Here is a 25,913-nt window from a genome sequence, read left to right on the forward strand (position 1 = left end):
TTATGTTATGTTAATTATTTGTACTGAAAGTTGAAGTCAAAATTTAAACATGTTTAGGTATAGCTGAAATGTGTAGCTAACGCACTATAAAACTTGCAGGCAAAGAGATAAATTGGAGAATATCTTGAGAGGTTTGGCACCTCATCGCAATGGTATAGGCGATGCTATGGTCTTCTGTTTGAATAATGCAGAGGCTGCAGAGGAAATAGTGGATTGTATTGCAGAATCACTGTCTATTTTACAAACTCCACTGCAGAAAAAGGTAAACTTTAAAAAGTTTATTATCTGTATACATCTGTTAAAATGCGTAAGAATTTGGTAATTATTTAGAGGCAGCTGGTACATCAGTAATTGTATACCATAAAATATTTTAACATTAATTGGTTAAAGTGGTCTGGTAAAAATAGCCTTCAGTGAGTCTGATATTTAAATATTTTTGATCATTTGTTTAGTAATTTAGACAGTGCTTGACATTGGCATTTCTTTTTCGCTTCTTTTATTTGGAAATGGCTGAGAGTAAGTGATGACTTTAGAAGTAAAGCAACTAACACTATAATACTTCAATTTCTACTGCAGATAGCAAGATTGTACTTGGTGTCGGACATACTCTATAATTCCTGTGCCAAAGTTGCCAATGCATCTTATTATAGGAAATAGTAAGTTTTGTGTTGTTTATTGAAAGTTAAATAAATTATTTTTGGAAAATCATTGCTTGTGCAACTTAGGTTTTCTTTTCTTTTCATAGTTTTGAAACCAAACTCCCTCAGATATTTACTGATTTACATGAAGCACATAAAGTGATTCAAGCGAGGCTTCAAGCAGAACAGTTCAAGGTATGGTTTTGTAGCAATCAAAAATTTAAAATTGAGGTAAACTCAATAAAACCTTGTTCAAAACAGCATGGAGTGAAATTATGGGTTAACTTGCCAGCATGCTGGTGGAGGTTTCTTTGATTCCATCTGAAGCAGTGTGATCCCTTGTTGTAACATTGTCAGGTTTCTTTTCCTCCAATTTCCAATCTATTCCAGTATTTTTCAGAAAGCAAAAGTTGTGCCCACATATATTTTCTATGTGAGAAGTTAGCTACTGGGCCCAGCATGCTAAAAATAAAATGTTGGAATTACCAGTGCCGATGAAGGGCATTGGTTTGAAAAATTAAAGTTGTTTCTCTTTCCATAAATGTCTGATCTGAATATTTTCAGTTCTGTGCTCTTATTTCAGATTTCCAGCAGTAGGTTTTTGATTCCCTTGTGCTCAAATTGATTTATCTTGGGATTCTTGCATATATCTGTGAGGAGAGAAACACTTAATTCTTTTTGCCTCCTGCTCTGATACTGTTAATTCCACTTAGCAGAGAATTCTGTCATTATTGCTTCATAATTGGTAACCCGCTCGGAAAATCTAAATTCTTCTGAATTTGCACTGGCTTGGCATCAGGCCTAGGATTTATCGGACTGTATAGCTCAGTTACATGTAGATTTTCTTAACAGTTATTTGAAAACTGAAAGACATGGTTTTAGTGTCTTGTTTAAGTTCTATCCAGCTTTAATTGATGCAGCAATATTGGAGCATCTGGTCACTTTGCACACTGCTGTTTAAACTATTTGTATTTCGTGTTACATGAAGGATTTTAATTCCTAATAAATTTAAGGTATATTTAATAGAAATAATTTTAAATAGTCTTTTTCCATTTGTGAAAACAGTTTTTTCTTGCTTTGTATCTGATTTTTCTTTGAGTCAATTGACTTGACCAATGATACTAGATACTAGACACTAGAATACTACAGTACAGTACAGGCCCTTTGGCCCTCGATGTTCTGCCGACCTATATATTCCTTAAAAAAATGTACTAAGCCCACACTACCCTGTAACCCTCTATTTTTCTTTCATCCATGTGCCTGTCCAAGAGGCTCTTAAAGACACCTAATGTTTTAGCCTCCACCACCATCCCTGGCAAGTCATTCCAGGCACCCACAATGCTCTGTGTAAATATATAAAAAAAAACAAAAAAAACTTACCCCTGATGTCTCCCCTAAACTTCTGTCCCTTAACTTTGTACATATGCCCTCTGGTGTTTGTTATTCGTGCCCTGGGAAACAGGTACTGGATATCCACCCTGTCTATGCCTCTCATAATCTTGTAGACCTCTATCAAATCCCCTCTCATCCTTCTGCGCTCCAAAGAGAAAAGTCCCAGCCCTGCTAACCTTGCCTCATAAGACTTGTTTTCCAATCCAGGCAACATCCTGGTAAATCTCCTCTGCACCCTCTCCATAGCTTCCACAATGAGGTGACCAGAACTGAACACAATACTCTTAAGTGTGGTCTCACCAGATATTTGTAGTCTTGCAACATGAACTCTCTACTGTTGAACTCAATCCTCCTATTAATGAAGCCTAGCATCCCATAGGCTGCCTTAACTATCCTATCAACCTGTGCAGCAACCTTGAGGATTTGAACCCCAAGGTCCCTCTGTTCATCCACACTCTTAAGTAACCGACCATTAACCCTGTACTCAGCCTTCTGGTTTGTCCTTCCAAAATGCATCACCTCACACTTAGCCGGATTGAACTCCATCTGCCACTTTTCTGCTCAACTCTGCATCCTGTCTATATCCTCTTTTAACCTTTGACAAGCTACAGCTCCATCCACAACTCCTCTAATCTTCGTGTCATCCGCAAACTTACTCACCCATCCTTCGGCCTCTTCATCCAGGTCATTTATAAAAATCACAAAGAGCAGGGGTCCCGGGACAGATCCTTGTGGCACTCCACTAGTCACTGACCTCCAGGCAGAATACTTTCCTTGCACTACTACCCTCTGCTTTCTTCCTTTAAGCCAATTTTTTATCCAAACAGCCAAGGTTCCACTGATCCCATGCCTGATGACTTTCTGGATGAGTCAAATGCCTTGCTAAAGTCCATGTAGACGACATCTACCACCCTACCCTCATCAACTTCTTTTGTTACCTCTTCAAAAAACTCAATTAGGCTTGTGAGGCACGACCTTCCCTTCACAAAGCCATGTTGACTATCCTTGAGTAGACTGTACTTCTCCAAGTGCTCGTAGATCCTATTCTTAAGAATACTTTCCAATAGTTTGCAGACCACCAACATAAGACTCTCTGGTCTATTGTTCCCAGGATTCTCCCTGTTACCTTTTTTAAACAAGGGAACTATATTTGTCATTCTCCAATCCTCCGGCACCTCCCCTGCAGCCAAAGAGGATTCAAAGATCATAGCTACTGCTCCAGCGAACTCTTCTCTCACTTTCCACAGCAACCTGGGGTATATCACGTCCGGCCCTGGGGACCTATCAATCTTGATGTTTTTAAGAAGATCCAACATTACTTCTTCCTTAATCTCCACATTGTCCAGCACATAGGCCTGTTCTACTTCGACCTCACCCTGATCAAAGTCCTTTTCACTTGTGAATACTGAAGCAAAGTATTCATTTAGGACCTCCTCAGCCTCTTCCGCCTCCGGGCACATGTTGCCTTCTTTACCCTTTAGCGGCCCCACCTTCATTCTTGTCATCCTTCTGTTCTTCACATACGCATAGAACCCCTTGGGGTTCTCCTTAATCCTACATGCCAAGGCCTTCTCATGCCCCCTTTGAGCTCTCCTAAGTCCTTTCTTAAGCTTCTTCCTGCCTACCTTATTTTTGTCATGAGCCCCTCCTGCTTCCTGCTTGTATCTAACATATGCTTCCTTCTTCCTCCTGACGAGTTGTCTCACGTGTTTCGTCAGCCATGGTTCCCTTTTCCTACGATTTTTTTCTTGTCTCAGTGGGACAAACCTATCCTGAACCAAGCACAAGTGGTCCCTAAACTTCCTCCACATTACTTCTGTGCTTTCACCCTTGAACATCTGTTTCCAATTTACTCTCGTTAGTTCCTGCCTCATCCCTTCATAGTTAGCCCTTCCCCAGTTAAGCACTTTCCCATTTTGTCTGTTTTTATCCTTTTCCATAGCTATGCTGAAGCTGAGGGAGTTGTGGTCACTGTCACCAAAATGCTCCCCCACCAAGAGGTCTGCCACCTGACCAGGTTCATTACCCAGAACTAGATCCAGTATGGCCTCTCGTCTCGTCGGCCGGTCTACATACTGTGTCAGGAATCCTTCTTGAACACACCTGACAAATTCAGCCCTATCTATTCCCCTTGCAGTCAGGAGTTGCCAGTCAATATGAAGGAAGTTGAAATCACCCATAACTACAACCCTGTATTTCCTGCACCATTCTAAAATCTGCCTGCTTATCTGCTCCTCGGTGTCCCGATTGCTATTTGGGGGCCTATAGACTACTCCCAGCATAGTGATTGATCCCTTCCTATTTCTGACTTCCACCCACACCGACTCAGTGGATACTCCCTCTGCAGCATCCTCCCTTTCTATAGCTGTGATACTATCCCTGACCAGTAATGCTACTCACCCCTCCCCCCCCCTCCCCCTTTCTACCTCCCATCCTATTCCTTTTAAGACACCTAAACCCCGGTACCTGCATCAGCCAATCCTGCCCTTCCTCCAGCCAAGTTTCAATAACGGCCACAATATCGTAGTTTCAGGTATTGATCCATGCTGTAAGTTCATCCCCTTTATTCCTAATACTCCTAGCATTGAAGTAGACACATTTCAACCCCTCTAACTGGCTACATTAATGTTTTGTCCCCTGCCTGTCCTTCTTCATCAACTCAGAACACATAGCATCATACCCTTGTCCTTCTACCCTAATCTCTGCACTCACATTCTGATTCCCACCCCCCTGCCAAACTAGTTTAAACCCTCCCCAACAGCTCTAATGATGATTGCACTGTGGTTTAAGCAGAATGTTCCTTTAGCTGGCAGATAATGCATTATAAAGAACTTGTTTCTCCATGGCTGGTTTTGGCAATACTCAACTAAAAGTATATATGGGGATAAAATTGATTTTTAAGACCTTTCATTTTGTTTTTCTTTAGCAAAAGATAATGTCATGTTTTAGAGCATGGGAAGAGTGGGCTGTTTATCCAGAGCCTTTTCTCATTAGGCTACAGAATTTATTCCTTGGACTCATAAAAGTAGATGATGATGGATTGGAAAGGCCAATGGTACGTACTGATAATCTTTTTGTTAATACTGATAAATGAAGAATTAGTATCCTTTCAAGTTATTTTCTGTGTACTGTAAGTAATGCTGTCACACTGTCATTTTGAGCTAGGACTTCACTGGTGGATATTCATTGCACGGCCACGTAAGTCCAAATATTTCCTCTAAGGCAGTGGTCCCCAACCACCGGGCTGTGGACTGGTATCAGGCCGCAAAGCATGTGCCACCGGACCGCGAGGAAACGATATGGGTCAGCGGCACCTTTCCTTATTCCCTGTCATGCACCGTTGAACTTGATCACCCTCCCCACCCCCCCCATTGGCCGGTCTGCAAGAACATTGTCAATATTAAACCGGTCCACGGTGCAGAATAGGTTGGGGACCCCTGCTCTAAGTGATACAAACTAATTATAAATCCATTGCTCATTCTCAACTGTGATCAGATACAGATTCCTGAGATGGGTGATTTGATTGTATATATAGCTAGAAATCAAATCTTGAATATTTTGTCAACCAAAAAAATTATGCCAAATAAACACCAGTCCATGGCAAGGGATAGCTTCGGACCTGCTGCTGTGTGTTTGTGGTTTGAACGCAGTTTTGAATGGTCAGCACTGCCTATCCATTGGGGTCCGTTGCTCTATAGTGTGGCATTTGCTAAGGGTTCATCACTCTTTTTTTGAGGTATTGAAATATTCTGGTTGCTGATGTTTGAATTGAAGGCTGTTTGTTCAGTCTGGTTTGGGTGCTGTGGATATGTGGATAGTTTATTTGCTGACTACATTTATTGAATTGAATATCTCTGATGATGTGGGTGAACAAATAAGTTAATTGCGAGTTATACAACTAGAGAAAGTAACATGAATGTATTGAAGCATATTGGTGCCAACGACCCTGCATTTGGGGCTTGCAAGAGAAAAATTAAAGCTGAAGCTAAGGCTAATCTTATTAAAATCCTTCAAAAGGAGTTTGAAATAAATGTGAACAAAATGTTGGTATTGAATAGAAAATTACATCCACCTGCATGTAAAAGGCCCTTACTTGGGTACCTATCAAATTTGAAGACATGAATGCTCTTCAAGACAACTGTCTTTTTCTTAGAGGCTGTTGTAATGCCATGGAAGAAGTGCAGTACAGGTGTGAGCTGGGCATGCCTGCTAATATGTTGATTGTCGTAAATAAATTGCCCTATATGCTTAGGAATACATTGAGAATGGTGGTCTGTAAACTGCAAGAAAGGCACAAATGTAAGATTACTTTCACTGACATTGATTTTACAGAAAGGCAAGTAAGGTTGCTACACACCCAGTGTTCGGGAATATACATGATGCTACATGGCTGGCAATAAGCAATTTTGTTCTAAGGCTAAAGCACGCAGCTTTGCCACTAATGTGGCCACTGTGAGAAGTAAAGTGAAAACTGAGCCTGGAACTAATGGAAGGGAATGGTTTCGTCAGGCAAAAGGGTTTGTTTGTTATGCAGGGGTGAACCACATCAGATTTTTCTTCTGGAGAAAATGGCGTATAGGAGAAGCTACCCTTCTTGAAGGAAAATGGTGTCTCCTTTGGCTGTTTGTGTACAAGATACATCTGCAAGAATTGCAGGAAGCATCTTTCATGCAAGGTATGCTGAGGCAAGCATTCCAGTGTATTCACTCTGATGAAAAGGGTGCAGAATCAAAAGAAGCTGTGAAAAAATCAGACTCATCAGTGAGTCATGCTTTGTTATCTAATGGTCTTACAGGGGCTGGCGATCGTGATTGTAAATTTCTTATAGTTCCAGTACAAGAGAAGTCTAAGAGGAGTAACAAGACAGTGGTTACTTGTGCCTTTCTAGATCAAAAAAGTATTCTAATGGTCTTACAGGGGCTGGTGATCGTGATTGTAAATTTCTTATAGTTCCAGTACAAGAGAAGTCTAAGAAGAGTAACAAGACAGTGGTTACTTGTGCCTTTCTAGATCAAAAAAGTATTCTTCACATTGGGCCTCATGAACAAGCTCAACCTCACAGAAAAATTGATATGCATCCTCTTATTCAATGTGGGTGAAGAAAAGGTCATGAGTACCTACATTGGTTCAGGATTGGAAGTGGCAGGCTTAAATAGTAAAAACTATTGTGAACTACCTAATATCTATATGCAGATAAGTTTGCCTGTCCACAAATGGAACATTCCTCGACAGAGGGATTTCCAGAGATGGTCTCACCTGAAGCATGTCAGAGATTGATTCAGAAATTAAGCTACTGATAGAGACAAATGTGGCTGAAGCTGTTGCAACTGAATCACAGTGTTAATATGGACCCTATGCAATTAGAACAAAGTTGGTTTGGACTGTGAATGGATCACTGAAAGGAAACCATGGTGATAGAAGAGACTGGGCATAAGCAGGGCTGACAGTTAACAGGGTATAAGTTTTGAACTTTGATGCGCTTTAGCAGTGGAAGTTGAAGACAGAGTCCCTGACTGCAGTCAGGATGAACAACCTGGTTTGTCAAGAGAAGGTCACAAGTTAATGGAGCTGGTTGCGAATTCTGCAGAACAGGTGGATGACCATTACCAGATTAGTTTACCTTTGACAAAGAAAAAGGTTAGCATGCCAACTAACAAGAAGATTGTTGAACAGTGTGCTCTAAACCTAAGGAAGAGGTTTAAGAAGGATTTTTCATTTCACACTGATGACACAGCTTTCATGAAAGATGTCCTTCAAAAGTTATACTGAAAAAGTGCCAGCAGAGGATCTGGAACGCAGTGATGGGAAAGTCTGGTGTATTCCATATCATGGAGTTTATCACCCTAGAAAAAGGAAACTTTGTGTTGTGTTTGTGACTGTGGAATGACTTTTCAAGTAATACCACTTAGTGCTCAGCTTTTCCAGGTCTTGCTAGTTCACTGATTAATGTCATAACCAGATTCAGAAAAGAACCAGTGGTAATCATGGCAAATATTGAAGTAGTTTCATCAGGTTAAAGTACCTGTGGAAGATGCAGATATACTGAGGTTTCTCCAGTGACTTCAGCCAAGATACGGTGGAGTTTAGAATGTTGGTACATCTCTTTGGAGCAACTTCATTACTGAGCTATGCCAACTTCGCTGTTAGGAAATGCACAGAAGATAATGAAGAACAGTTCAGCTGCATGACAGTAGATAAGGTTTTGCATTGCTTCTGTTTTGATGACTGCCTTTTGTCAGTGACCTCTAAGAAAGAAGTGGTGTCTCTCTGTCGTGACCTTGTATCCATGTGTGCTAGAGGTGGCTTTTGACTCATAGTGGATAAGCAACAGTCATAGTGTACTAGCTGTGATACCAGAAAACGGAGCAAAAGGAAGGCATGAAGGAGAGAGTGCTGGGTATGCAGTGTGCATTCAATCTGATACTTTCAAGTTTAAGATCGCGACAAGATAGACCACTCAGCAGAAGAGGGATCCTCTCCATAATTAGTTCCATCTGTGATCCTTTAGGAATCTTGAGTCCGGTAGTGTTATCTGCTCAGAAGATCCAACAACACCTTTGTAAGACAGGAACACTCACAATGCGCTGGAGGAACTCAGCAGGTCAGTCAGCATCAGTTGAAAGGATTAGTCGACGTTTCGGGCCGAAACCCTTCGTCAGGACTGAAGGAAGAACTTTGGGGAGGGTTTGAAGAATGCTGGTAGTTGAAAGAAACAGTAATTTTAAAGACAAAGGGGTGGGGGAGGGGAAGCAGGGAGGTGATTGGCAGGAGAAGATGCGAAGTAGTAGAAGGAGGCGGAACTATGAGGGAAGTGATGTGAAATAGGGATAGAGGAAAGGAGGGGGAGGGAATTACCGAAAGTTGGAGAATTCTATGTTCATACCAAGGGGCTGGAGACTACCTAGACAGTATATGAGGTATTGCTCCTCCAACCTGAGTTTAGCCTCATCATGCAGTAGAGGAGGCCATGTATGGACATATCTGAATGGGAATGGGAAGCAGAGTTGAAGTGGAGGGCTACCGGGAGATCCTGTCTGTTGTGGCGGACGGAATGGAAGTGCTCGACGAAGCGGTCCCCCAATCTGCGTCGGGTTTCACCGATGTAGAGGAGGCTGCACCGGGAGCATCGGATGCAATAGATGACCCCAACAGACTCACAAGTGAAGTGTTGCCTCATCTGGAAGGACTGTTTGGGGCACTGAATGGTGGCAAGAGAGGAGGTGTAGGGACAGGTGTAGCACTTGTGCTTGCAAGGATAAGAGCCAGGTGGGAGATCCATGGGGAGGGATGTGTGGACCAGGGAGTCCCTTCCCATTCCCATTTGGATATGTCCATACATGGCCTCCTCTACTGCCATGATGAGGCTAAACTCAGGTTGGAGGAGCAACACCTCATATACCGTCTAGGTAGTCTCCAGACCCTTGGTATGAACATAGAATTCTCCAACTTCCGGTAATTCCTTCCCCCTCCCTTCCTCTATCCCTATTTCACATCACCTCCCTCATAGTTCCGCCTCCTTCTACCACTTCGCATTGTTCTCCTGCCAATCACTTCCCTGCTTCCTGTCCCCCACCCCTTTGTTTTTAAAATTACTGTTTTTTTCAACTACCAGCATTCTTCAAACCCTCCCCAAAGTTCTTCCTTCAGTCCTGACGAACGGTTTCGGCCCGAAACGTCGACTAATCTTTTCAACTGATGCTGACTGACCTGCTGAGTTCCTCCAGCGCATTGTGAGTGTTCCTTTGACAACAGCATCTGCAGATTATTTTGTGTTTGTAAGACAGGGAGGGCTTGGCTGGAATGACATGATACCAACATCAGCTACTCATGAGTGGTTAAGCTGGCTGGAAAAGCTCTGCCAGTTGGAAGACTTCGAGGTTGTTAGATGTTTGAAACCCCTGGATTTTGGATAAGTTACTGCTGCACAGTTACACCACTTTACAGACTCAAGTGAAGAGTTGCACGTTCAGCTTCAGAACTCTGTTTTGGACCAGTAGTACTTGATATGCTGAAGCATATCAAGAATGAAACTTCCAGGTTCCAAACCTTCGTTGCAAGCAGTGTTTCAGAAATTCTTAAGGTCTTGCAAGCATCTCAATGGAGGTATGTAAACACTTCAAACAACTGGATAGATGCGGCCTCTAGACCGTTGAAGGTGAAAATTATTGAAGAATGAGACGTGGATGTCAGGGCTTCAGTATCTTCCTCAGCCTGAAAGCAAATGGCCTGTGAATCTTAATCATTCTGGAGACCTGCTAGATGATCCGGAAGTCAGGAGGAGTGTTACTGTGAATGCCATGCAGATTGAAGAGGAGGTGGATATGGTAACATGTATAATCCATCACTTCTTGTTTTTACCTATCTGAGGAAAACAGTGGCTTGCATTCTTACATTTAAGAACTTGGTCTTGTTTCTTGATTGGAAGAGGAAGCAAGTGAACATTGCTCTTGCTCATTCTGAATGGATGAAGAGAGAGATTGAGAATGAGAAGGCCAAAGGTCACATCAGCTGAGATTATCTCTCAGTGGAGGAGCTCAGAAAGGCTGAAAGGAAATCATTGGAGTTTGCCGAAGAAAGACATTTCAAGATGAGTTCTCAATTTTGCCAAAGGGAGAAAGTGTGAAAAGGAACAGCCATATTTTCAAGCTCAATCCAGTACTTAAAGATTTTTTTTGAGTTGGTGGACAGCTTAATAGGGCAGCCATGCCTGTAGAGTCTAAACATCCAGTTATACTGGCCAAGGATCTTTAAATCTTAGACCTCATTCTGAGGCAGGTATATGAAAGGTGGGAAATGGTGGCCGTAACCACAGGTTGCCCCAAAATATTGGATTCCCAGTGCTAGTACAGCTAGAAGAAGAATCCTGTCTAATTCTGTTGTTGTTGACAGTTGCACACAGCTCCAGGATGCCAACACATGGCAGATCTACCTCTGGACAGGGTCTCTCCAGATGAACCTCCATTTACATGTGTAGGAGTGGACCACTTTGGACTTTTAGAGGTGATGGGCAGGAGTACATTGAAGAGCTACGGGGTCATATTTACTCTTCTAGCTGTATGAGCTGTTCACATTGAAGTGGCATCTTCTTTAGACAAAGATTCCTTTGTTAATGCACTTTGACGCTTTATAGCAAGACAAGGACAACTGCACTCTGATAATGCGTCAAACTTTGTTGGAGCCGAGCGCCATTGAGAAGTGGAATCATTGATGTCTTTCTTCACAAAGGAATTAAATGGATTTTTAACCCCCCCTCACCCCAGTTGGTTCCTCCCACAGAGGAACATGGGAGAGAGTGATCAGGTCTGTGTGAAAGGTTCTCAATTCCACCATGAAGGAACAAAATCTAGATGAAGATTGTTCCCACACATTCCCTTTGGTAAGTAGAGGCTGTTATCAATGCTTGTTCAATTACGAAAGCATCCTCTAATCCCAATGATTTGGAAACACTAATACCCAATCCTCTGTTGTTTCTGAAGGCCTCACCATCCTTACCACCAGGACAGTACCAAAAGGAAGACATTTATGGTCATTGTATATGGAAGCAGGTCCAATACATGCCAAACTTGTTTTGGAAATGGTGGGTCAAGGAGTATTTACCACACTTCCAGGAATGACAGAAATGGTCAGGTATAAAACATAATTTCCTCCTAGGAGACATTTTGCTGATAATTGGCGATAGCCCTTCGAAACTCCTAGATTGTGCGGAGTCATTTACGTCTTTCCGGACAAATGAGGATTTGTGCGGCTGGTGCACATGAAGACCAAGATCAGCTGTCTGGACAGGCCTGTAACCAAAATCTATCTTCTAGGGGAGGCAGAGGTTTGAGGAGCCTCTGCTCTTAAAGCTTCATGACTTTCACTTGGCTTATCGGTTTGACAGAGAATAGTGGTAAAGATCACTGTGTTCTGGGCTAAGTGCTGGTAATTCTGGCCTAGGTGACTGTTGCATGACTTGACTGGAAGAAGAAAGAGGACATTTGTATAAATGTTAGATGCTTCTCCTTGAAGATTCCATGTCTCCTATTTTAGAAGTATGTACTTGTAATTATTATAGTGTAATAATTAAGCGGCTGGGATGTAGGAGACTTGTATCTATTTCTGTCTGTATTGTATTTTCTTGTGCATTTATTATGGTATCTGTCACGTGGGTTGGGGCGAAGTAGAAGTAAATGAGTATAGTTATACTCGCTTTGTCTTAGCTTAATTAATCTAATGGAGAGGGGTTGAGCTGCAGAGAATACAAGTCTTTTTGTGACCCCCAACTTTGCTTAGTTATGCTTAAATACATATTGAATGCTAATTCTGATATTGCTAATTAGAATGCTTAGTTACACTAATTTGAACATTAAGATTGCTATATCGCTAATTTAGTTTTGTTCATCTTTGCTGGCTTAATAAATGATTGAACATACCTTTTTTGACTTTGGAACTTCGTTATTTGGAAACGCATCATCATACAGTGTTGATCTCCTGGCTCAGTGTCTTAACAGGTTTAGTTTGTTTTAAAGTAACTGCTACGCTATCTATAAACTAATTAGGTATTCTAAAATTGATAGGTGTTAATAAAAATTTCCCGATACCTGTTCTAAGTTTAGTTTCCACCAATTTCTACTTGTATCTCTGCATTTCAATTTATTTTTTTTTTGGTGCACGTAAGTAACAAAGACTTGTCTGATGTGCTTCTATCACACCTTGAATTGCCAGATATAAGTTTGTTACCTCCCCACACTTCCTTTGTAGTACTTCAATGTTCTAATCATATTAGTCTCAGACCAAACCAATTGACTGGTGCTCCCAGAATCAAGCAACATATTCATTATTGCTATCACGCTGTCTGCTTTCCATTATCCCAATTCTCTGGCCCTGACCTGCTGAGTTCTTCCAGCATTTTGTGTGTGTTGCTTCGGATTTACAGCATCTGCAGAATTGCTCGTGTTTAAACTTCAGACTTGATTATTTTCTCAAGTGGACATACAAGTTTCCATTTAACTGCTTTACAAGGGATTATTTCTGTTGTCTTGGCCTATGTTTATCTCTGTCAATATTTTCTAAATCAGATTAGCTGGGTGCTATCGCTGCTATTTATTGGATCTTACTATGTTCAGATGGGCACACAATATTTTCAACTTTACATTGGTGAATATACTTAAGGAGTACTTAGCAACCTCTGAAGTACTTTGGAAAGTTTTCAGAGTTGAAAAACACTGTATAAATACATTTTCTTTATTTCCCTCCCTTCCTAATTCCCCCATTTCCTATCTATCAGAGTACATATCATTAACAAGTTCCTTCCTCACTATTCCTGCAGACTTCCATCATCTTCTACAGTTTCCACTCCAACATTCTGTTCCAGAATCTTTTCCTCCTGCACTCCTGACCCAACATCCTCAACATGAATCCATTGAGTGTTTGTACTCAAAACGTAATGGGTTTTTACCCCTGCTATGAAATCACTTCCTTTGGATTATTGAAGCATAAAACTGAAGCTGAGCAAATAACTACATGAGCCTTTCATGAACGTGTAGATGTTAAAATGCTGAAGGATTAGACATGGGCATAGAATCTCAATCCAAAGGTAATTTTCATAAATACAATTTCACTTATGCAGATTTATAAATCAGTATTTGCAGGTCTCCGTCTATCAATATGCTACAGACCCAGACAATGCACAAAAGTACCATGTCACTGTTGCAGAGCCTTAGAAACTATTATTTCAAAAGTGCTGTTTCAGTCTAAGGATTCCTGACGTACAACTTGCCATGTCCCTAATTATCTTGCCTATTTTATATTTGACCAAATTAGTACTAGCCTTCCACAATCTCCCTTCTAAAATGGTACATATTGTGTCTACATACAAGGAAACTTGAAGTATTCATCTGTATGATGTTTATCATTGCATTTTCATTTATTCTCTATGTTGCTATAATGTGTGTTTATTAAGGTGCACGACGATGTGGATGGAACACCAATTGATAGTGACCCCATTGCTTCATTAGATGATGTTGATGGATTGCCAATTGATGGAATTCCACTAGATGGAGCACTGTTAGATGACATTGATGGGATTCCTTTGAAATCAATTGATGACCTTGATGGCATGCCAAGTAAGCACAATGATAATATTGATAGAACAGACGTACTATGGATAGAACTCTGTGGACACGTGAAGATTTATTCTTTTGGATAGGTTTTATTATATCTAGTGTTATGAGTTACAAAGCTCCATTTTACATTAAATCCAAAGCTCTAAGGTAACTCGTAACATATGTAACTCTAGTATCATATTGTGCTATTTTAAGTGTTTTTTTTGGAAAATGTAATATTACTAAACCTTTTAAGATTTACTGAATGAAAAATTATTTGAACAGTTAAAGACATTTTTGAATTCTGTTTCTGTTGAACATCTTACAATTGATTTTATATTTACAAGCATTCATTGGCATAGATTTGATACATCTGTGATGTATTACTGATTTCTGTTATGGAGCAGTTTCAGAAAGGTCATTTGGCTTGTACTGGATCCACCACACTTCACAAATTCCCTGCTGCTGTGCCCACCTGCCTGCCATGACCTAATCCACATGTAGAAGGTTATTTTATAAACCAGAATGTGCCAGGAGTGATGACGACTGGGCCTCGGGTAGAAAACCCTCACCCTGACATTTTGGCAGCTTGCTTTTGCCAAACCCCTTTAAACTAGACTCTGGTTACCAATAAGTTCTAGTTGTTAAAGGATGTTTTGTTACAATAAATTTGAATTACCTAAATGTAATTTAAGTCCTGATTTCAATTAAAAATACTAAACTGTGATTAAATTAAGTATACCTCTTGCCTGAAATCCACTTTAATCTGAGGTGGTTGAGTGGGGTTACACAAGTTATACCAAGCATAATTGGTGTAAAGCTGAGGGACCAGATTCAAAGAGCTTTCAGACTATGTGCTGTTAGCAGCTATGCTCCTTTGATTCATTGTACAAGGGTAAAAGTTGAAGATGAGCTGGACAGTAAGATGGAAGTACTCAGCACTTCTTGACGGAACTGGTAAGAAGTGAGCATGAGCAGCCTAATGTCTCTCCCTAACATTTTTTCCATATACCTTGCATTAGGGTGGCATTTTCTTTTTATCTCTGGACACCAAAGCTTATATAGAATTTATGAAATTAACTTTGTCACCGGGAAGTTAGGAGTTAATGTTTGCATCATGGTTCCAAAAACGGAAACGAAACATTGATCAGGTAATAAGACATCAAGCAAGTGCCAGCATGGATACATGGCAGAGAAACAAAAGCTGGTTTTATTTTACCTCATTGCACTCGAAGCCCAGATGCTCTAATCAATTTGATCTTTTGGTGGTCATTTGAGAAATATTTTGTTTTATTCCCTAGTGGATGAAATTATAGTTACTAAAAAGGAAGAACCATTCTTAAAAATTGCTCCTTCAAAATGGGAAACTGTGGATGGATCTGAGTTGGAAGCTCATGGTATGAATTCTTAATTTATCACTTTTGATGTTGACTAAATGTCAATGTGCACTATCACAGATCAATCTGGATTTTATTATTACTGTTATTAAGCCTGACTAGAATTCAAGGAATGGAATAAAACTCTCAGGTCTTAATGTGAGTAGCTATATTTTAAATAATTCTAGATATTTTGTCACAAAATTTCTATTTGCAAATTATTAAGTATGAGTTTAAATTAAGACACAAGAGACTGAAGATGCTGGAATCAGGAGCAAAAAAACAGACTACTGAAAGATATCAGTGAGTCAGGCAGCATCTGTGGTGGGAATCTGCAGTCCAGATGAACATTGACAGTTCTTCTCCTCCATCGATAGATTTAAATTAAATAATTAAAAATTGGTTATATTTTTTAAAAATGAATTGATCTTCAGTTTGGAATGCTGAAATTAAGTGGAGTTTATCAATGTTTGGAATCTTTATTCAGAGAAATAAAATTAAAAATATATAGATTGTAATGATGCTTATTAATCCTGTTATTCTTTCACTGAACAATTCTGTTTGGACCATGAAGTATGAAAATGTGAATTTTACCTTTGTAGCAATTACCACATCAAAATGGGATCTTCTTGATCACGCAGAGTCAGAAGAAAAGGATGAGATTCAGTAAGTTGGTTCTAGCTTACTATTTTAGGGACTTATAGATTCTTAAACTGCAGGATATGTCACTTGCACTTGTAACTTTGCTTTACAAATAGTTTATAGATCAGCCGTACACAATAACTGATGATTCTGAATTAAATTGGCTAAACTACAATCCTGGTTTAGTTTCTGAGTGTGATGTTGAAACATTTAGTGCTAAAAAAGTATTATAATTGATGAACAAGAATACAAGATAAACATAATAAGTTTAAAGTAGATAACCATCATTGGAATGTGAATATTCCTCTACCAGTAGACCTTTGTTAATTTCTGACCAGATTTTGACATCCCTTCACATGCTGTTGAAGTTGTCTGGCTGTGTTTTTATTTGTTGAAATCAGAATTATAGACCATTCTTTGGTTTGAGTTTTACTGAAACCATTCTTTTCAGTACCAAATAATAATCTCTCACTTGCATTATTGGTACAGTTGCTACTTTTTGACTTAGTTTTCAAGTTTCTTGACCCCTCTATCAAACTGGAAAAGACTTGGAGGCCACTTATTCAACATTTTCATATGATGTAATTTGACCATTTCCAAACTTATTTTACTTCTTTGTAATGTTGGTTGAGAGGAACGGAGTCGTCGACACTAAGGCTTTCTTTTTTCTCTTTGTTTACGATGTTACCAAACAACCCATATCTTTTTTTTAAGTTTAGTTGATTAATTCTGTTTAGTTTTTTTTTGGGGGGGGGGGTTCCTTTTTCATGATTTTTTTTAAAGATATTTTTCTTTGTTTTATAGTATTCATCCGTATGCTATTTGATTGGGAGTTTTATTATTTAAGTGTTATCTGGCTTTATAATCACTTATGTTAATTTTAATTATAACAAAGTATTCCCAGTAACTTTGTACTACTACCATATTATGTTTGTTTCTATGAAATTAATAAAAAGATTGAAAATAGAGTTTTCAAGTTTCATTTGGTATGTCTTTAATGCAGTTGTGTCAGTTGTTTAAATAACTGGGTATTTAACCAAGTTATGACTAATCTGAGTTTTGCAGCAGAGCCAAGCTTTATTGATCTTTTGAAACTGTTGAGTTTGCAACAGATTGTCAGCCTCTATGTAGTTGCTGATGCTCTGATTCTAATGCTGTTGATGAAGAATGAATTTGCTACAGGACATGGTCAAGGATATCAGGCCTGTAAATATGGTCTTAATATGAGCAACTCTATGTCCATTAGTGTAAATGTACTGTTAATTGATAACGTTTGAATATTTAATAATAAAATCACAGAATTTAACAATATAGCACTTTCGTTTTGAAACACAATTTAGGAGCTAGAAAGTATTCACAATATCTGTTCACAGAATTAGTCCTTAAAATATCTACTTACTTTTTTTTTGGCGTGCGCGTCTGCATGTGGATTTTTCATGGCTTTTTTACAAGGTGCGGAGCGAGAGAGAGAGACTGTGTAGTGCGCCAGTCGTCACGCAGACATTTTTCGCAGTATTTTCCCCTTTTTTTTAAAGAGGTTGAGTTGCGATCTCGACACTCAACCCGGCACGGATGGAAAGCGTACTCGGGGCCGGACCAGACTAGTTTCGAACTCGGGAACCTCCGCTCCCGGGTCTGCTGCTGATGTCGTTGCGCCACCAGCCAGTTACTTCTATTGATAGGATTTTAACTTCTATTGATAGGACTTGGAGGAGTAGTCCACATGGTAAAGTGACCAGTATCTACTTACTTTCACATGAACTTTTCGATTTCGGCTCTGCAAGTATGATGTAGATCAAGTGTTCAGCTGGCCTGATATTTATGAGCCATCTCGAATGTTGCTGTTAGCCTATTGAACTGTTTAGCTGGAGCCAAAACAGAAACTCCAGTTTAAGCTGCATGGTATATTATGAGCTGTACATTTGAATATTTAAAGTTTGGAAGTCTACTTTTATAGTCATATTCATGGTGTGGTTTGAGGGATATACTTTGTGGATGGAAATGCTGCATTTATACGATGCTTCAAAACTGAGAATTGTAAGAATTTTATTGGAAAGCTAATGAAGGACTTACATTTTAACTTCTATTGATAGGATTTGGAGGAATAGTCCACATAGTAAAGTGACCAGTTTATTTCACTCGGACCAAAAAGGAGGTTCCTGCAGGTCAGAAATGAAAATTGTTCTCTTTATCTTGCATGTCAGTTCTTTCCTTTTGCAGACGTGTGACCACTGCACAAAGATCCTGGGAATTTAAGATGTTACACAAATCCAATTTGTGTTTTTCCAGAATATTAGATAACATTTAGCTTTGTAATCGCTAAAGCAAGATAGAGTCATAGAACACTAGAGCACAGAAACAGGCCTTTTGTCTATCTAGTCTGTGCCAAACTATTAATCTGCTTATTCTCGTCGACCTGCACCCTCCATACCCTCCTATTCATGTACTTATCCAAATTCCCCTTGAATGTTGAAATGGAACCTGTATTCACCACTTCTGCTTGCAGTTCGTTCTACACTACCATCCTCTTAGTGAAGAAATTCCCCTTTAACGTTTCACTTTTCACCCTTAACCCATGACCTCTAGTTCTAGTCTTACCCAAACTCTGTGGAAAAAGCATGTTTGCATATACCCTATCTATACCCTTCATAGTTTTGTATACCTCTATCAAATCTCCCCTCATTCTCCTATGCCCGAGGGAAAAAAGTTCTCACCTATTCAACCTCTCCCTATAACTCAAGTCCTCAAGTCTTGGCAAAATCTTTGTAAACTTTCACTGCATTCTTTCAATTGTATTGATATCTTTCCTGTAAGTAGGTGACCAAAGCTGCACACAATACTCCAAGTTAGGCTTCTGAGCTGAGGCCTCTGTCAGTCAGAGTTCAGCATGGATATTGCATCCTAGCTGTCTGGGCTGTAGGATATGGAGAGCAAGCTGTTGCCCATCTAGCAAGCAAGCCTCCTCCCTTCACGTATCTGATGAACCCAAAGGAACGGCTGAGACGGATACATTTTGGTACCAGCAGTGTTGCAGGAGTTGCCAGTCAACATTGAACTCAATGTAGGACTGCATGAGGGACTCCAGCTCCAGATTTTTCCCTTAGGGTTTACTCCAGAAGCCTTCCTCATGAGTGGGTATAGCTGCAAGGCAGCGGAGGTTTGAGATCAGAGTTTTTCTTCTCCTAGGTGAGCTGCCAACCAATGTTCCCTCTAATTTTTAGTAGACAGTGTGCGCAAGAATATTATGTTGTGCAAATTTTTTTCCTTTGACAAAAGTATGTGGGCACTGAATGTACACATGGCACAGTATGTTGGTTTACAAAATATGTAACATAAAACTGCGCAGAATAACAAAATAGCGTACATATTTAAGTCACTCGGTTATTTTTTCTCTCTCCTGTCTTTGGCATTTACCCATTCTTGTAAACTCTAACTAGACTAATAGAACTTCCATCCAATTGATAGCTTTTGATTCTCATTAACATATCCAAATGACATTCACCTAAACGGTTTCTCAGCTTGTTTTTCAGTTGATTCATTAGGCTAAAACCTCGCTCACAGTCCGCACTAGATGCAAGAAAGGTTCCACCAACGTCCATCAACTGTGCAAGGTCGCAAAACTGTTCATTTTGAAGTACAAATGCCACCAGTTGAGCAAAGTTTGAAATCGGTTTGGATTTAATTTTTTCTTGCACGGAAAATTTGAAATCATTAAACTGTCTAACTATTACAATATTTTTAGCTAGAAAATCATGATATTTTAGACATAAGGCATTAACTTGTTCATCACCAAATGTGAAGTCACAATCTGCCATTGCGGTGAAATCAAAAACTGACCATTCTTGTACCTCAACTTTGATCTCCTCTGGGTTTGATCGTTTTCGCTCTCACTCATCTGCACTCAACCGTAACATGCGTAGCACTCCTGTAATGGGTAATGACGGGTTCTGTTGCCTGAGCTTTTGTACACGTCCAAATGCGATTTACTTGCCAAATAACGCTTCAAAAAGTCAAGTTTCCAAATATCATCCCACTTCTTTCCACTAGCAAATCCTCCAGCAACTTTCGCATCACAACAATACAAACAGATAACTCCAGTTTCCGAATCGTACATAAATATTTCTCGTAGCTGAACGTTCATGACCTCATGAGCTTTCGGTGTTGCAGTTTCTACTATTTTGTTAAGCCATTCAACTTCAAACAAATTTGCAGTTCTTTTGTGCTTCACGTCCTTCGCTTCTTTTGAATTCGACATAGTGAATCAATATTTTTTCCAATAAAAACTTAGTAAGCTATCTACAGGATTTAAAACACATCTTTGTAAACTTTACGATGTGAGCACTGTCCGCCAAACATAGCTGCCGCTGTAACGCAGCTGTGCAGACTAGAACAGGATTGGTGAGGTGTTGCACATTAGTGATGTGCGTTGTGGTATTTGAAAATCCGACTAGCTAGTTAACAGAAACAGTTAGCTGAAAGATTATTTTCAGTAAGTATAATTATTAATTACTACGTTATTTTGGGTAACTAACCTTTTGTGCGCACATTAATTTCCTTTGTGCGCTGGTTGAAAAACGTGTGTGCACGTGCACACGTGCACAGCTTAGAAGGAACTATGCTGCCAACCACGGCTGACGAGCCCAATATGCCCGAAGCAACTGGTTTTAAGGTACCAGTAAGCCTCCTTTGCCCCCTTTTTTTGTCAGTAGAAATGGTTACGCTGCGCATAGTAGCTAAGCCACACGTGAAGGCCAGGAGCTGGACTTGATTGACAGAGGCTATTTGAGGCGCGTGCCATTGGAAGCATTTAATAGGTAGTGGGAGCTTGTCCCCATTACTACCCCTGGCTGTTACCACCTTAAGTTAGGCCTTACCAATGTCTTATACAACTTCAACATTAAGTCCCAACTCCTGTACTCAGTACTTTGATTTATGAAGGCCAATGTGCCAAAAGCCTTTGAAATAATTCAACAGATTGATGAAACCTCTGTTACTCATAAGCATTGATACATCTTTTTTGTCAGTTTTGTAGCTGAATGTTTGCACTACAGTTCTAACAAATGATCCTTTATATATAAACCACTGTTTTGCAGGACTGAGAGGTCGGTCCCTTAAATGTTTATCTTGTTATTTGTTATGTAATGGAGTTCTTCACAGCAAATATTAAATGTAAATTCAGACTCTGACGAAGTGAAGGTCATTTATTTTCTGAAAGGCAGATTTTGGAGAATTCTTCATGTTTCTTTGGCAGTAAAATAACTTGTAAATGTGACTTGCATATCTATGAACATCTTTTTTCTCAGATGTGCATATTCAAACAGTATAATGTCAATGTAATGTTAATTTCAGTTTTGTTAATTGCTGGTGTAATTATTGTTTCAATAGGATGGATTAGAATATCGATATCCCAATTATTAAAATGCTCCTGCAAAGGCATATTGTATCAACAAGCCCTTGGACCTTGAGCAATTCCATCTCACTCTTATATCACATTTTCAGTGTTATTTAAAATGATTTCCATCTTTTATTACATAAGCTTACATATCTAATGCTTAGGTTATTAATTTTCTTTCACTTATCACTTTGGGCTTTGTAAATGAAAAGGATGTTCTGCAGGAGTAATAAATATAGGTTTAGAAGTTGCTGAAGGACAAAGTAATCAAAAGAGATTTGAGCAAGAAAGAGAATTTCCATTTTTGAGCTACCTCCTATATATTTATGAGGGGTGATTGATAAGTGCGTAGCCTAAGGTAGAAGGAGTCAAATTTTAGAAAACCTAGCACATTTATTTTTCAACATAGTCCCCCCTACATTTACACACTTAGTCCAGCGATCGTGGAACATACGGATCTTGGACCTCCAGAAAGTGTCCACAGCAGGGGTGATTGATAAGTTTGTGGCCTAAGGTAGAAGGAGATGAGTTATACAGCTGTCGTTACATGCACATGCAGTTCAACTTTGAGGAAAATGTAGAAAGTTTGAAGTTAATAACTCATCTCTTTAGCTAAGAGATTACTTAGTAATCTATTACTAAGGAGAAGGTGCTTAGGAAGCTGAAAAGACGATGATTTGGATTAAGCTACGTGGTCATGGTTATGGACGATATGAAGGTAGGTGGAGGGGCAGGTAGTGAAGAGGAAGTAGAGTGCAGAAGGACTTGGATTGGGAGAATGGGCAAAGAAGTGGCAGATGGAATATAGTGGAGGGAAATGCATGGTCATGCACTTTGGTAGAAAGAATAAAGGTGTGGACTATTTTCTAAATGGGGAGAAAATTCAAAAATCAGAGGTGCAAAGGGACTTGGGAGCCCTCACGCAGTATTCCCTAATGGTTAACTTCAGGTTGTCGGTGGTAGGGAAAGCAAATGCAATGTTAGCGTTCATTTTGAGAGGAGTCGAATACAAAAGCAAGGGTGTAATATTGAGGCTTTATAAGACAATGGTCAAATTGCACTAGGAATATTATGAGCAATTTTGGGCTCCTTATTTGAGAAAAGCTGTGCTGGCATTGAAGAGAGTCCACAGGAGGTTGAGGAGAATGATCCCAGGAATGAAAGGGTTAAAATATGAGGGGAATTTGATGGCTCTGGACCTATACTCAGTGGAGTTTAGAAGAATGAGGAGGGATTTTACTAAAATATACCAAATATTGAAAGGCATAGATAGAGTAGATGTTTTCTATATTGGGGGAGTCTAGGACCAGAGGACATAGACTCAGAATAGAGGGACATCAATTTAGAACAGAGATTAGGAAAAATTTCTTTAGCCAGAGGGTGGTGAATCTGTGAAATTCATTGCCACAAATGGTTGTGCGGGCCAAGTGATATTTAAGGTGGGGTTGATAGGTTCTTGATTAATTAGGGCAACAAAGGTTATGGGGAGAAGGTAGGAGAATGGAGTTGAGAGGGTGTTGTGATAGAAATGAGACAGATTCTTTGGGTCTCAAAGGCAAGGATTCTGGACACACAGTTTTAACAATGAGGAGTTTATTTACAAGGGGAGAAGAGCTTGGGGACAACACAAGCGGCTACAATATTCGCACAAACACACTTAGAATAGATGGGTGTGGGAAAAGTCGGGTCGGCAGTACAATACATGGGAAAACAGTGTGGGGACAGAGTACAGGTACATATACAAGCAAGGGAAAAGTAACTACGATACCTACCACCCCTCGACTATGGGCAGTCATGGCTCTCTGCTACAGGGACAACAATAAACGCTCCCAAAACCCTATTGAATGCACAGCTCACCACATGTCTCCAGCACTGTTCTGCAGTCTTCAGCCTGGAGTGATGCAGGGTGGTCCCTCGAGGATGGCAAAAAAGAGAGCGAACTAAGCACATATAGTACCCTTTATAGGTCAGGGGTCTGGAGGGTCCAGCCCAGGTGATTCACCAGGGGGCCAACGGCTTGGTGCTAGACGGGTTAATCCAATTAAGGTGGCCAATGGTTTTGTATGCCTTGATTATTTGGGGGGGGGGGGGGGTGAAATGTTGACTGGCATGTGATGTGCCTTCCGACCAGGTAGAGAGCAGTGCTGAGCCATGACAGGCATGGCTCTCTGGATACAGAGGGGTAATAAGTCTGCCATAATGGAATGGCGGAGCAGACTCGATGGGCAGAATTAGGGCATTTGGTCCATCGACTCTCTTCAGCATTTCATCATGGCTGATCCAATTTTTTCCTCAGCCCCAAATTCCTGCCTTCTCCCTTCATGCCCTAACTATTCGAGAATCTATCAACCCCTGCCTTAAATATACGTAAAGACTTGGCCTCCACAGCTGCCTGTGGCAAACAGTTTCACAGATTTACCACCCTCTGGCTCCTATGCCTTATGGTCTTAATAGATGTTCATAACATTGGTGCAGTCACGTTGTTACATTATAAAATTCTTTATTTTTTTAAGGAAATAAATGCAGGATGTCATTGGTACATAGTAATACAGCTAGGGAGGTACAACTTTAGTGCCAAGACCTGAATGCAATCCTGTCCCTCAGCTGATGCCGCTTTGTGGAATTTGTATGTTTTTCCTGGAACAATATGGATTTTCCCCAAGTGCTCTAGTTTCCTCCCACATCCCATGATATATGGATTGATAGGTTGATTGGCTGTCATAGAGTAACAGAGTACAGAAACAGGCCCTTCAGCCTGACTTGTCCATGCCAATCAAAGTGATTACCTCAGCTAGTCCAATTTTCCCTGCTGTTGACCACTAAACCTTTCCTATCCATATATAGTGCCTGTAAGAAGTATTCGCCCCCCACCCCCGGAAGTTTTCATGTTTTATTGTTTTATAACATTGAATCACAGTGGATTTAATTTGGCTTTTTTTGCACTGGTCAACAGAAAAGATTTTTTTGTGTCAAAGTGAAAACAATTTTCTACAAATTGGTCTAAATTTATTGGAACTATTAAACACAAAATAATTGATTGCAGTATTACTCACCCCCTTCAAGTCAGTATTTAGTAGGTGCACCTTTGGCCACAATTACAGCTTTGAGTCTGTTTGAATAGGTTTTTGACTTTATGCTTGGGGTCATTGTCTTGCTGGGAAGCAGATCTTCTCCTAAGTCGCAGTTCTCTTGCAGACTGCATCAGGTTTTCCTCCAGGATGTTCCTGTATTTTGGTGCATTGATTTTTACTGTCTACCTTCACAAACCTTCTTGGGCCTGCTGCAGTGAAGCATCTCCACAGCATGATGCAGCCACCACCATATTTCACGGTAGGGATGGTATGTGTTTTTGATGCTGTGCTGTGTTAGGCTTATGCCAAACATTGTGTTTCGTCTGTTGGCCAAAAAGCTCAATTTTGGTTCCATCAAATCATAGAACCTTCTTCCAGTTGAATTCAGAGACTTCTACATGCCTCCTGGCAAACTGTAGCTGAGATTTCATGTGAGTTTTTTTTCCAACAGTGGCTTTCTCTTTGCCACTCTCCCATAAAGCTGCGAGTGGTGAAACGCCCAGGTAACAGTTGTTGTATATGCAGTCTTTTCCATTTCAGCCATTGAAGCTTGTAACTCCTCCAGAGCTGTCATAGGTCACTTGGTGGCCTCTCTCACTAGTCCCCTTCCTGTACAGTCACTCAGTATTTGAGGGCGGCCTGCTCTAGGCAGATTTACAGCTGTGCCATATTCTTTCCATTTCTCAATGATTGACTTAACTGTACTCCAAGGGATATTCAGTGACTTGGAAATTTTGTATCCCTCTCCTGACTTGTGCTTTTCAATAACCTTTTTGCAGAGTTGCTTGGAATGTTCTTTTGTCTTCATGGATTTTTGCCAGGATACTGACTCACCAGCAGTTGGACCTTCCAGATACTGGTGTATTTTTACTACAATCAATTGAAACACCTTGACTGTACATTAGTGATCTCTGTTAATCAAGTGATTTCTAAAACCATTTGGTTGCACCAGTGATGATTTGGTGTGTCATATTAAAGGGGGTGAATACTTATGCAATCAATTATTTTGTGTTTAGGTCACTTTGTAGATATCTGTTTTCACTTTGACAAGAAAGAGTCTTACCTGTTGATCAGTATCAAAAAAGTCAAATAAATCCACTGTGATTCAATGTTGTTAAAACAATAAATCACTTTGACATGAAAGAGTCTTATTTGTTGATCAGTATCAAAAAATCCAAATAAATCCACTGTGACTCAATGTTGTTAAAACAATAAATCACTTTGACACGAAAGAGTCTTATCTGTTGATCAGTATCAAAAAAGCCAAATAAATCCACTGTGATTCAATGTTGTTAAAACAATAAAACATAACAACTTCC

At 40.0% G+C, this 25,913-nt stretch overlaps 1 protein-coding gene across 2 annotated transcripts in view; it reads left to right on the top strand.

Moving 5' to 3' along the window:
• Positions 1 to 25,913, top strand: part of LOC140204072 (U2 snRNP-associated SURP motif-containing protein-like) — a 108,351-nt gene that overhangs the window by 53,202 nt on the left and 29,236 nt on the right. Inside the window, exons 15-22 of one of the 2 annotated variants that reach the window (XM_072270368.1) lie at positions 100 to 262; positions 577 to 656; positions 746 to 833; positions 4,957 to 5,085; positions 13,972 to 14,134; positions 15,415 to 15,510; positions 16,092 to 16,155; positions 18,225 to 18,296. In XM_072270368.1, coding sequence (XP_072126469.1) covers positions 100 to 262; positions 577 to 656; positions 746 to 833; positions 4,957 to 5,085; positions 13,972 to 14,134; positions 15,415 to 15,510; positions 16,092 to 16,155; positions 18,225 to 18,296 — 855 coding nt within the window. The remainder of the gene's footprint in view (positions 1 to 99; positions 263 to 576; positions 657 to 745; positions 834 to 4,956; positions 5,086 to 13,971; positions 14,135 to 15,414; positions 15,511 to 16,091; positions 16,156 to 18,224; positions 18,297 to 25,913) is intronic. The other variant, XM_072270369.1, reaches the window with a different exon arrangement.

The sequence above is a fragment of the Mobula birostris genome, chromosome 10, assembly GCF_030028105.1.
Source record: "Mobula birostris isolate sMobBir1 chromosome 10, sMobBir1.hap1, whole genome shotgun sequence".
NCBI classification, from domain to species: domain Eukaryota; kingdom Metazoa; phylum Chordata; class Chondrichthyes; order Myliobatiformes; family Myliobatidae; genus Mobula; species Mobula birostris.